General features: G+C 42.6%; 1 protein-coding gene across 1 annotated transcript in view; it reads left to right on the top strand.

Moving 5' to 3' along the window:
* Positions 1-1,931: 1,931 nt before the first annotated feature.
* The window catches only part of RCAN3 (regulator of calcineurin 3), a 30,992-nt gene continuing 15,944 nt past the window's right edge, over positions 1,932-16,979 (top strand). The window contains exons 1-2 of the mRNA XM_089478246.1: positions 1,932-2,080; positions 13,463-13,710. Of these exons, the coding sequence (XP_089334372.1) occupies positions 13,516-13,710 (195 nt within the window). The 5' untranslated portion in view covers positions 1,932-2,080; positions 13,463-13,515. The remainder of the gene's footprint in view (positions 2,081-13,462; positions 13,711-16,979) is intronic.

The raw sequence follows: 16,979 nt of genomic DNA, 5'->3' as shown, positions 1-16,979 counted from the left end.
TCTCCAGGCTAAACATACCCAGCTCCTTGAGTCTTTCCTCATAGGGCATGGTTTCCAGACCCTTCACCATTTTAGTCGCCCTCCTTTGGACACGCTCCAGTTTCTCAATGTCCTTTTTGAATTGTGGTGCCCAGAACTGGACACAGTATTCCAGGTGGGGCCTGACCAAGGCAGACTACAGTGGCACTATTACTTCCCTTGATGTAAAATCATAGAATCATAAGAGTTGGAAGAGACCCAAAAGGCCATGCAGTCCAACCCCATTCTGCTGTGCAGGAAATCTCAATCAAAGCATCCCTGACAGATGGCCATCTAGTCTCTGTTTAAAGACTTCTAAGGAATCTATACTTCTGTTGATGCAGCTAAAAATTGCATTGGCCTTTTTAGCTTCGTGTCACACTGTTAACTCATGTTTAACCTGTGGTCGACTAGGACTCCTAGATCCCTTTCACACAGAATCTCGTTAAACCAAATGTCCCCCATCCTATATCTATGCATCTATGAAGTTCATTGTGTTAATTTTGGCCCAGCTTTCTAATCAAGTCCATTTTGAGTTTGGATCCCTTCTGGGGTGTTACCTAATCCTCCTAATTAAACGCAGGATATAAACCCAACAACCTTCTAAGATAAAGAGAGGCTATAAATGCAATACACACACACACACACACACACACACAGGTGGATAACAAAATCCATGGATGCTCAAGTCCCATTCAATCCAATGGCATAACAAAATGGTGTCCCTTACATAAAATGGAAAATCACGGTTTGTTATTTGGAATTGATGCTTTTTCTGAATATTTTCGAGCCATGGATGCTTGAATCTGTAGATAAAAAATCCTTGGATAAGGAGGGCCGACTGTGCGTGTATACATAAGTACATTTGTGTGTATACATGTACATACATACATACATACGTATGTATTTCTATCCCTCGTTGTGTGTGTATATCTATACAGTCCACCCTTCTTATACATGGATTTTTTGTACACGGATTCAAGCATCCACGGTTTGAAAATGTTCAAAAAAAGTATAAATTTCAAATATCAAACCTTGATTTTCCATTTTTTATAAGGGACACCATTTTGCTATGTCATTATATTTAATGGGACTTGAGCATCCAGGGATTTTGTTATCCACAGGGGATCTTGTAACCAAACCCCAGCGGATAACAAGGGGCCACTGTATATGACTATATATGTGTATATATGTATCTGTGTGTGTGTGTGTGTGTGTGTGTATATATATATATATATATATATATATCAGTGTGTGGGGGTATATATATATATCTATATGTCTCTGTGTGTATATATGTATATATCTATATGTCTGTGTGTATACATATATATATATCTGTGTGTATATATATGTGTGTGTGTCTGTGTGTATATATATGTCTCTGTGTGTGTACATATATATATATATGTCTGTGTGTATATATATGTGTGTGTGTCTGTGTGTATATATATGTCTCTGTGTGTGTACATATATATATATATATGTCTGTGTGTATATATGTGTGTGTGTCTGTGTGTGTATATATATATATGTCTGTGTATATATATATATATATGTATATGTCTGTGTGTTATATATATATCTGTGTGTGTATATGTGTGTATATGTGTGTATGTCTCTGTGTGTGTGTCTCTGTGTGTGTGTGTGTGTGTATATATATGTGCATATATCCCTCATTCACAAGCTGTGGAAAAGCTGAAGGGAAGGGAGGGAGCAGAAGAGGCCGCCTTTTATTGCCCACGTGACCTGGTCCACCAATCAGAGAGCGCGCAGACTAGAGACCGTTGCCTCATCCCTGAGGGGCAAATCTGCGCTTACATCCGGGTCCTTCATTCTTGGGAGGCTCAAAGGCAAGAGGAAAAACATAAAAGTCTCGGGGGGAGGGTTAAACTCTCGCGAGAGCTTGGAAGCACCGTGCGCGTTCTCGCGCTCCTCCTCACTCAGAGCGGTGAGTTTTCTGTCAGAGAAGGAAGGAAGGAAGGAAGGAGGGAGAGAGAGCAAAAGAGCGGAGGAGGCGGTGCTCGGTTGGTCGCTTTTCTCCCTCGGAGTCTTCGCCCAGGTGAGGTTGGGTTTGTTCGTTTTATAGCGGTTCTGCTTATGGTTCGAAGAAGGGCAAGAGTCCATGTGAAAGGGATCTAGGAGTCCTAGCAGAGCAGGAGTTGAGCCAACAGTGTGGTGCTGCAGCTAAAAAGGCCAATGCGATTCTAGCGTGCATCAATAGAAGTATAACGTCTAGATCGAGGGAAGTAACAGTGCCACTCTCTTCTGCTTTGGTCAGGCCCCACCTGGAATAAGGCTGTGCCCAGCATTTTCCCTTCCCACTTTCATCTGCTGCCCCATTCCCCTCTTTCCACACTCTCTTCTTTTTCCTCTCCTTCCGTTCCTGGACCTTTCCCCATTTGGGGGCCTTTTCCTGCCTCCTCCTTGTCCTTGTTGCCCCCTCCCAGCCAGCCTCCCTTCTCCTGAGGTCCATGAGCTGCAAGGGCAACCCAGAGGCACAGCTTTACGCAAGAAGGCAAGAAACAAAGGCCAACTCGACCAGAAATGTGAATGGAAGCCAGCAGTAGTAAACCCAATGGCAATAAAGCAGGATCTGTGTCATGAGAGACAGAGAGAGAGAGAGAGAACAATGAAAATGAATGAAGCGTGCCGGAAAATGGTGGTGGCCAACAGGGAGAAAGGACTCAAAGGATGAGGAGAGAAACGATGAAGAGCAGAAGATGCCATTGTAAAGACAAGGTGACAGGAAAACTGGGGAGGAAGGAGGAATATCTCTAGGAGAGGGATATAGGGAGGGCAGAAACTGCACTGGGAGCAGATGGAGGAGGAAACACTGGCTGGATACCATGGTTTTAATGTCTGTCATTTTATACTGTTTTAGACGACATTTTAATTGCTTTATTGTATTATGTTTTTTAGATTGTATTGGTGAGCCTCCTTGGGTGCCTTCGGGGAGGAAGGCAGGATAGAGATCAAATAGATAAATAAAACAGACTAAGGCCCAATACAGACAGGCCAAAATAAAGCTGCTTTGGGTCTCTTTGGAGGTATGCTGTTTAAATGATGCATGGGTCCTAAGAGTCTGGAAGTTGCGCCAAAGCCACACTCCAATCCTAAGCACTTGAGCGCAGCTTTGGCGCAGCTTCCAGACTCTTAGGACCCATGCATCATTTAAACAGCATACCTCCAAAGAGACCCGAAGCCACTTTATTTTGGCCTGTCTGTATCAGGCCTAAGAAGCAGCTAGCAGAAGACACCAGGAACATCTATAGGAAGGGGAAAGGGGGACACAGAGGAGCAGTTCAGGGACGGAAAGGATTGGTACCGGAGACGGCGAAAGAAGGGTCTTGCTAACATCCCTGGAGGAGACAAGAAGGGAGAGGCAAGTTCTGCAAAGAGAGAGGGAATTGCAGAGAAAAGGAAAAGGCCACAGACTTTGGAAAAGGAGAAAGAGGCCCCTGAGCTGCAAGGGCAGCAAAGAGGCAGAGCTGATGATAGCCCTGTTTAAATATTTGAAAGGATGTCATATTGAGGAGGGAGCAAGCTTGTTTTCTGCTGCTCCAGAGAACAGGACCCGGAACAATGGATGCAAGCTACAGGAAAAGAGATTCCACCTGAACATTAGGAGGAACTTCCTGACAGTAAGGGCTGTTCGACAGTGGAATGCACTCCCTCGGAGGGTGATAGAGTCTCCTTCCTTGGAGGTCTTTAAACAGAGGCTGGATGGCCATCTGTCAGGGATGCTTTGAATTGGATTTCCTGCATGGCAGGGGGTTGGACTGGATGGCCCTAGTGGTCTCTTCCAACTCTACGATTCTATGATTCTATGATGCCATGATGCCCATGGACCCAAGGAGGAGGCAACACTGCCTTCGAAATAAATGGCAGGAGGGGAGCACAGAGCAAAAGAAAGAGAAAGAGGCCCAGGTAAAAAGCGCCTACACTGAGGAAAGGCCCTAAGTCAATCCTTGATAAAGGGATTCCTTGCTCTCTCTCTTCATCCCACAGATCCTGCTTGACTGCCACTGTGTTTGCTGCTGCTCATTCCCACTTCTTGTTAGCATTTGTTTCTTATTATTATGTTATTATTAACCTTTATTTATGAAGCGCTGTAAATTTACACAGCGCTGTACATACAATCTTTTTAGTTAGACGGACACAGAAGGAGAAGGGAGGGGTGGAGGGAAAGGGTAAGAGGTCCAGCAGTTTCTTTCCCTAGCTGCCTCTCCCATATAGTTCATTTAGACACGGCGGGGAACTGATTTTGTCGTATTAATCTGTGACAACAAAAACAACAAAGAATCTGGTGGCATTGTTTGTATTACTTGCCACAGGTTTGCCTTGGACTGCAACCCACGGAAAGAGATGTCGATTTTTAAATTTTTGAGAAGTTTGTTATGATTTCTCACTATATGAAGTCACAGAAAGCCTTGGGCCACTTCACTCCTCTATCTTTTTAGGGGTGCTGGTTTCAGAGGATCCACTTTTGGTTTTAAATTAACTGTAGTTAATTCCAGTGGCATTTAAAGTCAGAACTGTGACTTGCTTAATTTATAAATCCAAATCACACTGCAGAAATAATCCCATTTGAAACAGCTTTAACTGCCATGGTTCAGTGCTAGGGGATACTGGGAATTGTGGTTTATTGTGGCTAGACCTTTCTGACAGGGAATGCTAAACGTCTCACAAAACTACAATTCCCAGCATTCCCTAGCATCTAATACATACATGTCCCTTTGTCATGCAAGAGAGGCTGGAGGTCACTGCTGGAGCACATGCTTTCCATGCAGAAGCTGCTAGTGCCAACCTCCTAATTCTGCCTGAAGATGCTGCTCTGACTCCTGCCTGCAATTCTGGGAAGCCACTGACAGTCAGTGTCAGTATTAATACTGGGCTAGCTGGACTAGTGGTCTGACACAGTATAGGACAGCTTTTAAAGAGGTAATCGTGGTAAGAGTTGGCTTGTTCAAGAGACTAACATTGCTTTCATTTGTGAAGAAGTCAAATACTTGGCCTCAGTTAGAATGTATAGTTAATAATAGTAATAATATTTATAATATGTATTTTTAGCCCGCCTGTCCCTACGGATCGAGGCAGGTTACAATACAGAATAAAAACACATAATACAGTAAATCATAAATTATTGTAATCCCCCACCCTCCCTTAGTGATGGATGTGGATGTATCATGCACACAGACCACTTCCATCCATTCTCTGTGTACTTGACTTAAAAGTGGAAATAGCATACAATTTTAAATATCACATTACTTGCACTTACATACCAAGGTATCTGCCATTGTGGGTAAGATTTGGGCGAGTTCCCATTTAAGAACATCCAAGTGAACTTAAAAAGATATTTCCTTACTGTAGTAGTAGTAGTAGTAATAATAATAATAATAATAATAATAATAATAATATTTATGTGTATCCCGCCCCTCTGAGAACAATCGGGGCGGCTGAATCGGTTATTGTTCAGCTGAATCAGTTAGAAGTTTGACCTTCCAGTTTTAGCAACACAGTTCTGTGCACTCTTACACTGTGTATTCAGTGGGGTTTACTCTCAGAGAAGGGCGCATAAGATGACAGCCTAAATTTGTAGACCCCTTTTGTTACAAATTGTTTGCATCTTTCCTCTCCAGAAATCTCTTAAAATCTTCACTGTACATCTAGCAATGAAACAGAAAGTGTTTTTTCAATGAATAAAACATTCATAGAATCTATTAACATTCATAGATTCTATGAGTGTTTTTTTCCTTGATGCCTTTACTTCTGATCCTGTGCACTACCCCTTAATTAAACTTAAGTTATTGAGTTATTTTTAAACATTATAATTAATACACTGACGTATAAACCTAAAATAGGCTCCTATTGCAGCTTATAGCGCTATGCTTTCTTTGGAAACCATGTTTTAATATTATAGTTATTGACTTCTAGGTAATAAAGCATATTCCATATAGTTCATAACCATTCATGTGTATCCTTGAATAAGGTTGGGCAAAACCTAGCTCTGGATCTCTGGGTGGTTTGAAGTAGTTTGGCAAGAATTTCTGACTCCTAGTTGTTTAACAATAGTAGCAACAGAAGAGCTTTAACCCCCTTTGACTAGCTTGCTGGAAAAGAATATTCTCTATGTGTATGTGGGTAGACTTTTGTGTGAAAAAAATTGAAGTTTGATTCCGGTTCTGATCACAAATTCCTGGGGTGAGCATGTGATCAGAGATGTTCAGCTCATTAATTCTGGTCCTCAAAACATTCAGGGTTATGTTTTCCTGCCTGAGCCAGTATTTTACCTCTGGCTTTGGATGGTGGACCTCCAGAGTTCCACTAAACCCCTAAATTTCAGGTCTCTTATCTACTCCTGTCTTAACATGGATGTACAGTTCATCTGGGCCTATGTTAATTTCCTTTTAAAGATCTTCAAAAAAAAAAAGGGGGGGGGGATTGGCAGTTCCAATATTGAAAACAAACCATTTATTGTACAGTATTTCATTCATGGTTTTTAAAAAAGTTTTAAAAGCATGAACCATTTCATCTCAGATTCCTTAGTATCTACTGTATTATTGATTTCCCATCCGTTGAAATCGTTTCCTGCAGTTTTGCAACAGGCATCAGTCAACATTTAAAGGCCTTTCAGTTCTCTGAGGCAAAAAAATAGTTTGGACAGTTGTAAATTCATCCAATTCCAATCTCGTCAATCATTTTATCCAGTAATGAGAACAAAGTGTTCACAAACCAAGTGTATTTCCTATTATGGCTACTGGTTCTCTTGAAGAACCTTGGGATTGTCAGTCTATTGTTATCTGTTTGTAAATGGAAAAACTGAAACAGAGGTCATTTGAGGTTACTTATGTCATCTCAGTTCAGCAATCCACAAGGCTGGAAGCCAGTGTTGTGTACAGGAGATGTAACCTCCTTTTCATCCGATAACACAATGTGTTTTGCTTCGTTGTAGATTCTTAGTAGATCCTCATTTGGTTTCTGTGTAAAAGTCTTTCTGTTCAAAATAGTACCTTACAATGTTTATTTGTAGTTTCTGTATTCCTTTCTTCTTCAGTCCCCTTCCTCTCTCTGTAAAGAAGATAAAACAAGATTTTGAGTGTTGAAAAATGCCTTACTTTGGAGTAATTATTTTGACTGTGGAGCCTCAGTCCTTTGACTGCTGAATACCTTATGCTGATTTAACAGTTTCTCTTCTTGAGGCATTGCAAATTCTTGCTTAGCCATGCATCTTGAATGGTGATTTTTTAAAAACTCCTAAGTCATTAGGTCTGTTGATGATAGCAGCTCCAATTTTGTTCCTGTTCTCTCTTCTGAATGGACGGTAACCGTTGATTTTATCGGCTGACTCAAGGAATGGCAAACTCATATTTCTTACATAACTTTTTTTTAATCATTAAAATATTCTTTTATGAGAGGAACTGAATCATCCTAATCATTCCTCCCATCTGACCCCAGTTTATTATAGATTTTGGGCACATTGTGACCTGTTGCTCTGAAAATCCCCTGAGTTTATTGATCCCAGCCATGTTCTATAGGTTGGGAACATTTTAGTAACCCAGATAACCAAGCATATTATTTCCTCCCATTCCTCACCCCTAAAGTCAGTATTCCTATACTGAGGCTGATGTGATGTAATGATGATGTAACTCCCACAGTTAACAAGGGCTATGCCCTCCAATGGGCAGCACAGAGTAAATGAAGAAAAATTAATGCCAGGCCTCATTGTGATCTAGAGCAGTGGTCCCCAAACTGTGCCCTTTAAGAGGTTTTGGACTTCAGCTTCCAGAAGCCTCAACCATGTTGAGCTGATGTCCAAAAACCCTTAAAGTTTGGGGACCACTGATCTAGAGCATGCCTCTAGTTACATCCAGGCAAATCCTTGAGAGTTTCAAAAGCATTCTCTAAATTTGTATTTTATTTCCAGAGAATGTGGAACTGGTTGATCTTTTTAAAAAACAAACAAAACTGAGACCTTAAATAAATATTGTTGACCATTCACTTTCAGAAAAACTGACGGAGCAGACAAATGCTTTTTATATGTTAATAAAATTTTTCCACTACAAATGAATTCAGTTGAAATCCGAATCGACAAAAAGATGTTGAAAGCTATTTGATGGGCCTTGATTAAGCTGATAATACCCAGCTCTTTGAAAGAAAGAAAAAATAATTTGAATAGTGGATACTAGGTACTTCTAAATTTAATCTGCTGACAGTCTGTAATGTTCAGAGGTCTACAGTATTAAACTAACCAGGCCAAAAATTGTGGCAATGGCTGCCCTGAATAGCCATACCATGCCTGCCTTCTTTGTAGGGGAGAGTTGCAGGATGCTTGCCATTTTCCCTATCTGAAGACACAATGCTCCAGGAATCTCATAAACAATGTAGCCACACAGGCCCTTGCCTTCCTTCTAATCTTGCAGTGGGGGAGGGAGTCAGGGATTGCTTGGATGTTCGGCTTCCCCAATTTAACAACTTAAATAAGAACACCTTATCTCTTATCAGGAACCACGTCGGTCAAACTTCCTTTATTGAGTGTATTTACTTGACCCTGAAAGCCAGGGACAGTCTAGGGATTTTGTTGGTGTATCGGCCACCCCGTGCGCTAACAGACTCCCTTAACGAGCTGACACAGTTGGTCTCGGAGCTGATGCTGGAAACACCCAGGCTACTTGTCCTGGGTGATTTCAACATCCCCTTCGCGGCCAACTATGTTCCATCCGGTGCAGCTCGGGAATTCATGGATACCATGGCGGCCATGGGCCTGTCCCAACTGGTTACGGGTCCGACGCATTTTGCGGGTAATACACTCGATCTGGTCTTTTGTACGGATATGGAAAATCCGTGGGCGGAAATAACTAACATTTCTGCCCTGTCATGGACGGATCATTTCCTGGTGGAGGTGAAAAATCAAGGCTTCTACCCAGATCCCCCCCGGGGGTGGCGGACCTATTAGAATGGTCCACCCTCGAAGGCTGATGGAACCCAAAAGGTTCCAGGAAGCCCTAGAGGGGTACATGGTTGGAAATGACGGCGATTCTGTTGATGCCCTGACTGGTATCTGGGACACAGATCTCTCCAGGGCTATACACAGTATCGCTCCCAAGCGCCCTCTCAGGCCTGCTTCCAAAAGGAAGCCCTGGTATACGGAAGACCTCTGGGCAAGGAAGCAGGTGCTGTGACGGCTAGAGCACCGCTGGCGGAAACACCTACGCTTAGCCGACAAGGCTCTCCTAGACCGCCTTTTGGAGGACTACGGAGAGGCGATACAAGCAGCTAAGAATTCGTTCTATGGTGCTCGTGTTGCGTCCACGGAGTCGCGTCCAGCAGAGTTGTTCAGGGTGGTCAGGGAGCTAACTCAGCTCCCTCCTGCCCTGAACCAGATCCTTGAACCTTCTAAGGCCTGCTGTGACCAATTTAACAACTTCTTCGCGGATAAAACCTCTCGGATAAGCGAAGGTCTTAATGCCAGTATTAGAGCAGAACCTAGAGAAGAGGTATCCAGAGCCTCCGTGGACTCTATTAAACTGGATCAGTTTGAGTCTGTTAGTACCGATGATGTGGACAAGATCCTTAGAAGTGTTCGGAAGACAACCTGCTCTCTCGATCCCTGTCCCTCATGGCTAGCGGCTCAGGGGGGACCGGTGGTAACTTCATTGTTGCACCGGATCATAAATACATCTTTGAGGGACAGGCAATTTCCATCAAGCTTAAAATTGGCCATAGTAAAACCTTTCCTTAAAAAGCCCTCCCTCGACCCCCTGATGCATAATAATTATCGGCCAGTTTCGCTACTGCCATTTTTGGGGAAGGTGATCAAGAGGGCGGTTGCAATCCAGCTTCAATCGATCTTGGATGAAACGGATTATCTAGACCCATTTCAAACCGGCTTTCGGGCGGGTTATGGGGTTGAGACTGCCATGGTCGCCTTGGTCGATGACCTCCGTCTGGGCATGGACAGGGGTAGCGTGTCCCTGTTGGTGCTCTTGGACATCTCAGCGGCTTTCGATACCATAGACCATAGTATCCTTCTGGAGCGCCTGGCAGAGGTGGGAATCAGGGGCACTGCGCTCCAGTGGTTCCGGTCCTACCTCTCTGGGAGGTTCCAGATGGTACAGCTGGGAGACGTATGCTCCGATAAGAGGGCCCTCACATCTGGGGTCCCTCAAGGAGCCATTCTGTCTCCCATGCTTTTTAACATTTACATGAAACCGCTGGGAGAGATCATCCGGAGACATGGGGCGCGGGGTTATCAGTACGCTGATGACACCCAAATAGTCTTCTCTATGTCTCCGACTGATGCAGTGACCGGGGATGGCATCTCTCCTCTCGTGGCCTGTCTGGAGTCAGTAATGGGCTGGATGAGGGAAAACAGACTCAGCCTGAATCCAGAGAAAACGGAGGTGCTCATGATAGGTTCTCCTGGCCCGGGAAAGGTGGTGGTTCCACCTGTCCTGAACGGGATCACGCTTCCTGTGAAGGACTCAGTACGCAGCCTGGGGGTGCTCCTTGACTCGTCGCTCCACCTTACATCTCAGGTGGATGCGACGGTCAGGAGCACCTGTTATCAGCTTCGGCTGATACGTCAGCTGCGTCCCTACCTGGGCCAGAGGGACCTTGAAACATGCTCTGGTAACCGCTCGCTTGGACTTCTGCAATGCGCTCTACATGGGGCAACCCTTGTACCATACCCGGAAGCTACAACTAGTGCAGAATATGGCAGCCCGACTGGTCACTGGCATATCCAGGGCCAGTCATATAACACCAGTGCTTAAGGATTTGCACTGGCTGCCTATTCGCTTCTGGGCGCAATACAAGGTGTTTGTTATTACCTATAAAGCCCTAAATGGCTTGGGCCCAGGGTACCTTGAGGACCGCCTCTCTCCATACAATCCTCCTCGCACTCTCAGAACAACTGGGCAGCAGTTGCTAAGGGTTCCAGGGGCTAGATTAGCTTCCACTTCTAGGAGGGCCTTCACCATCTCGGCCCCCAACCTCTGGAACTCTGCCCATTGAGCTCCGCTTGGCCACCTCCCTGGCCCAGTTTAAAAAGGGGCTGAAGACTTTTCTATTCACGCAGGCATACCCTGATATGAGCCCCGAATAATCCTACCCTCTTCTCTTCGTCAGCAACGGCAAGCTGGCTGGAGTGTTTTATTATTTTATTGGATTTTAATTGAATGTATAATTTGTTTATATGTATTATTGTAATTTGTGGAATGTTGTGCACCGCCCTGATTTTGTAGAAGGGCAGTATATAAATAAAATTTTTATTTATTATTTATTATTATTAAATGTGGGAGTTAGTTATATCTCTCATTGTGCTAACCCCAGAAATCACTGGCCTACTATGGCAAGTGGAATTGTACTTATTGCTGAAAACATGCTGCTGGGTCATCCATGAAGCCCATTTGGGTTTAGTTTCTTGAACCCATATCTAATGCTGCCCAACAAATTTGGGCAGATTTCAAAATGTAGGGTGTTTTTTTTGCCGACGAAATGTCATGAGTGTTTCTTTATCTGGTTACTGAGAAATATTACTGTATATACGCGACTATAAGTCGGCGTCATGTATAAGTCGACGGCAGATTTTGGGACCAAAATTATGGATTTTGATATGACCCGTGGATAAGTCGGGGGTAAAATTTAGGGGCATGTAATGAAGGATGTAAATGACAAAGCAAAGGAAAACAATGCCAACAAACTTACAAAATTTAAGCAGGCATAACTATTTGTGCTCATACTAAAGCAGTGGTTCCCAACCTGTGGGTCGGGACCCCTTTGGGGGTCGAACGACCCTTTCACAGGAGTCGCCTAAGACAATTGGAAAACACATATTTGCATGTGGCAATGAAAATAATTGTATGGTTGGGGGTCACCACAACATGAGGAACTGTATTAAAGGGTCACAGCATTAGGAAGGTTGAGAACCACTGTACTAAAGGCTGAATGGATGAGAGAGTAGAAGGGTGTCAGTACTTACAGGGTATCTAAATATATTTTCAAAAACAGTACTTACATTGACCCGTGGATAAGTAGACTCAGTTTTTTGGGGTCAATTTTTAACCTAAATTTCTGGACGTATATACAGTACTAGTCATCATACCCCCATTCCTTTGCTTTTTAGTTAGAATTAACTCCCTCTGTTTAGTACAGTATATGTCTCAGTGTACATAGGACTGCAACCTTAGTGTTCAAGTAAGTCAATATTCCAAGCTTTTTCATTGACTTATGTATCTTTTCTGCTATCTGCTTGACAACAGCAGTGTTTATAATGGTGGCCCTGGTTCCCTGAAACTTTTTTTCTGGAAAAGGTCACTTCTCATTATTAACACCCCTATTGGCATCAAAGCAAATAAATACATATGTAGTGGTTAACATAGTAATGTTGTGGGTGGGATGTGGGAGAATCCATAGCAGAGCTATCTGTCACTTCCTATGCCACATTCACACTGGCCAGGGCAAGAGGTATGGGGTGGCTTTTTTCTCATTGCCCAATTTGCCCCATTAAAACTTTGCTGTTGCTTGTGTCGTTGTCCCCTCTAGTTGGGGTAACAAGACAGCCTGAGATCCTGCAGATTCGAGGTTTCCCTCAGTCTGAAACAGCACACACATTGCTGATCAAGGAGTGCTGGAGGAGGAGCGGGGGCAACAGGCTGTTACCACTATTGCAGAGTTCCCCCTCCATCTACAGGAAAATCTGCAATGTCCTATGGCCCCTGGAATGCCCTTCCACTTAACACAGGATTGTGCCTTTGGTGTGATTTGCATGCAATTTGCTAATGTGTGACACTCTTTCTAGTTATACTATGTGTTTAATATAGTTATTTTTGGAAGCTGCCTGAAGGAAGGAACAGAAAACTCAGTCCAATTGCTAATCTCAAATAGAGCATATTCATTGACTCAGATACAAATGGGTTTGTATTACCATTCAGCAGTTGATTCAGTGTGTCTGCTCGGTTTGGAACTAGAAACTGAATTGAGGTTTGAATAAATATTTTAAATGATATTCATTTATACTAGCTGCTTGTGCACTTTCTTTTGATTATCCTAATGATAAAATACTGAAGGTTTTTTTTAAAAAAATAGAAATCATATCTGAATAGATGATTATTCTCTTCTCACCTTTGAAATCTTTGAACTATAAGAGAGCGTTTTTAAAAAATATCCTCAGTCTTCACATAGATTGTTCCTTGTACATAGTATCCTGAATTCAAAGCTGCACAAGTTGGCTTTCACTTACACAAGCGAAATAAAGCCCTGCCCCTTTGGAGCAAGTTTGGAGTATAAATGGAAATGTGAAAACCGAATGACCACCCATTTTGTTCTGCTGGTGAAAGGACACCACATAATAAGCCTAATGACTAATCATTTTTTAAACTTTAAAAAGAATTCTGGAAAATCGTTTTACAGTTGTTCTTTTTCTTTCTTTTTTTAAAATTAGCCTCCTCCTACAAGCGTGGCGTTCAGAAAAAGGAAAGTTGCTTTGAGTGGACAATGATTAGAGATACAATGAAGGCTTGGAGTGACGGTCAGTCAGACCTTTACAGCAGTGACCTAGAAGAGGAGGAAGAAATGATTTTTGGAGAAAATGAGGAAGATTTGGAAGAGATGATGGATTTAAGTGACCTGCCTACCTCCCTCTTTGCTTGTAGTGTTCATGAAGCAGTGTTTGAAATTCCAGAGCAAAAGGTAAAGGGTTTTGTCAAAGAAATGTAGGCAAAAGTAATGCTGATCTGTTTAGTAAAATGAACCAATATTATACCATTTTATAAGGTTACATAGTACTGTCTGTTCATATTTGCAGGATACTTTTTAGGCGGGTGTTTTTGTGTTTGTAGCAAAGATGCCGATAGTATAATCACAATAGATTATACATATATGGAGATGTGTGGGAAGTGTTGCACACTTTGAGATTTTCTTAACAATTATTTGGAAAGACCTCTTGTAACTTTTACGGCTAGTGGGTTAGGTCCCCCTGTTAGGTTCCAACCTCATATAAGCAGCTGCTAAGGTGTTGCTTGGCCACTCTCCAAATATCTGAATTTAATCAGCGTTTATGACTGGTGCCAAATAAAATGGTAAGTTGGTCAATATATTGACTAAAAGAGGTCAGAAAATATGGTTCAGGTGGAACATGGTGACTGAATTGTATTATCCAAATTACATTTTCCAGTCTTGTAACAGTTGTAACATGTATCCAGTTAGATAAGCTAGCATGTCCTAGAATGAGTAAATGACAGTTTTTCTTAATTTCTCTGATATGCTCAAAGTTATTGTTACATAGCTCAAATCTAGGATGTTTTTGCACTGCTGTGTTAATGTGTTGGGGCCTTGTGCCCTTCCTCTCAGCCTTTAAAGTAAATAAAAAACTGGCTCTAGTGGATGTCTTTCCTCTAGAGTACATTTTTGGGAGATATGGAGGCCTGCAGTGTGAAGTTGTTGTTGTACTTCTGATATTGTGCCACATACCAGCAGAAGTTGTTGTGCTTCTGCTGTTGTGCCATTGGATTCATAGAATCATAGAATCGTAGAGTTGGAAGAGACCACTAGGGCCATCCAGTCCAACCCCCTGCCATGCAGGAAATCCAAATCAAAGCATCCCTGACAAATGGCCATCCAGCCTCTGTTTAAAGACCTCCAAGGAAGGAGACTCTATCACCCTCCGAGGAAGTGCATTCCACTGTCGAACAGCCCTTACTGTCAGGAAGTTCCTCCTAATGTTGAGGTGGAATCTCTTTTCCTGTAGCTTGCATCCGTTGTTCCGGGTTCTGTTCTCTGGAGCAGAAGAAAACAAGCTTGTTCCCTCCTCAATATTTAAACAGCGCTATCATATCACCTCTTAACCTTTTCTCCAGGCTAAACATCCCCAGCTCCCTAAGTCGTTCCTCATAGGGCATGGTTTCCAGACCCTTCACCATTTTTGTTGCCCTCCTTTGGACACGCTCCAGTTTCTCAATGTCCTTTCTGAATTGTGGTGCCCAGAACTGGACACAATATTCTAGGTGGGGCCTGACCAAAGCAGAATACAGTGGCACTATTACTTCTCTTGATCTAGACACTATACTTTTATTGATGCAGCCTAAAATTGCATTGGCCTTTTTAGCTGCCGCATCACACTGTTGACTCATGTTCAACTTGTGGATTCTTCCCAGTATTTTGTCATGTATATTATTTATTTATTTATTTAGGTATTTATACCCCGCCCTTCAGCCCTAATGGCTCCCAGAGCGGCTTACAATTATTATTTTTAATCAGACAGTTCCCTGCCCTCAGGCTTACAATCTAAAAGACACGAAACAAAAGGAGAAGGGAATGATGGAGGGAAAGGGGATGAGGTCCAGTGGTTCTTCTCTCCCTCTGATGCCTGGACCAAGGCAGATGGATTGGAGGGAGGGCTCTTCCTTCTTCCAGGCTAGTCCTGATGAAGCTGAACCTGCCTGGTGAGCTCCCTCTCAAGCCAGCGGGTGGCAGTTATGGAGGGCGGAATCTCCTTCCTTCAGGCTAGTCCTGATGGAGCTGGACCTGCCTGGTGAATTTAAATTTAGTTTAAATAAATAATAGTTTTTACTAATGAAATCCTGACTTTAGCATATTTCCTGTAAATATTTTAGTAACTCTTGAACTGCAATCTTATACATACTCATCTGTGAATAAGCCATATTGAATTCAGTGGGCACCACTGAATTCAGTACAACCTACTTCTCAATATATATGCACTATGATTAATGTACTTAATTATCCAGTAGATCAAATTGCCATTTTAAATACAGTATGAGGAGATTAGAGGCAATTCTGGTTAGTACTTGGATGGGACATTGCCAAGGAATACCAAGTGGTCTAGGCTATATTTCAGAGGAAGAAACTGGCAAAACCATCTCAGGGTATTCCTTGCCTAGGAAAACCCTGTGAAATTGATGGGGTCACCATAAGTCAACTGGCAACTGTGCTCCTCATGTAAACAGGGCAACAGAAATGGGAAGAGCCAAGACTGCATCATGGAAATGGTTCTTAGCCTGTGACCCACGGACCCCCAGGGGGTCATGATGTTCTTACAGGGGATCTGCAAAGAGTAGAACTGGGTGGCAGTAGATGAAGTGACTGAACACTTGTATAATTTCATTGTGTTGTATATAATGGTAATCCATGTGGAGCCTCTGGAATTGAGTAGGATAAAAATCCTAGCAGATTTATTTTGAAGCTGGATTATGTAGTTACTGCATGTGTGTGTAGGGTTGACTTACTAAATTGTCATTATCTGAAACTATTCTTGCTTTTATTTTATTAAATTGTTCTAGTGTCAGAGACCACTGATTTCCTTGTATTGATGAGCTCCTTTTAATTTTTAAAGACAAGTCACAGAGATGCCTTTTACAAGAAGATGTTGCCAGCTTGACTGCTTGTTTCCATTCATGTTTTCCCCCAAATTAGTCATTTCCTGAATTTTCCATCTGCTATAATATTACTGACTCATACTGGTCTGACCTCCCCCATCACAGCCTCTTTCTGCCTTGTATTCCTAGCCAGAGCTCACTTGCTTTCTAGTCAAGCCCTATTGTTTGTTTCTGCATAAAGCAGCAGAGGCAAGGACCCATCCTGGGAATGTTGAACTGTAAAAATAAGCTGGTATGATTATTTTGGTCTTGTTTCCTATAATCCTTATTATCTCATCTCAGTAACTGCCTGATAATGTTATCCCATAAGCCTGATCTATTCATTTAGCTGCCTCTGCATGTTCATTTCCCAATGTTCTGAAAAACATGGTGACTTAACGAAACTGATTCCTCCTCTTCACAAGGTCATCTTGAGCAAATGTGACTGGAGATGATGTAGTGCAGCAAGCTACACTGCATAGTTTTCTTTTACTGCAAACTGGTCTCTCAATTTACAGTTTGCAGCTCCTATACCCTGACCTTGGGAAGGATTCTTCTTTGCCAGAGAACTAAGGCTGGATAGGGGTT

The sequence above is a fragment of the Sceloporus occidentalis genome, unplaced genomic scaffold, assembly GCF_023333645.1.
Source record: "Sceloporus occidentalis isolate IW3139 unplaced genomic scaffold, rSceOcc1.0.p SCAF_13, whole genome shotgun sequence".
NCBI lineage: Eukaryota > Metazoa > Chordata > Lepidosauria > Squamata > Phrynosomatidae > Sceloporus > Sceloporus occidentalis.
Note: the sequence above shows the minus strand (reverse complement) of the source record. Positions and strands in the feature narration are given on the sequence as shown.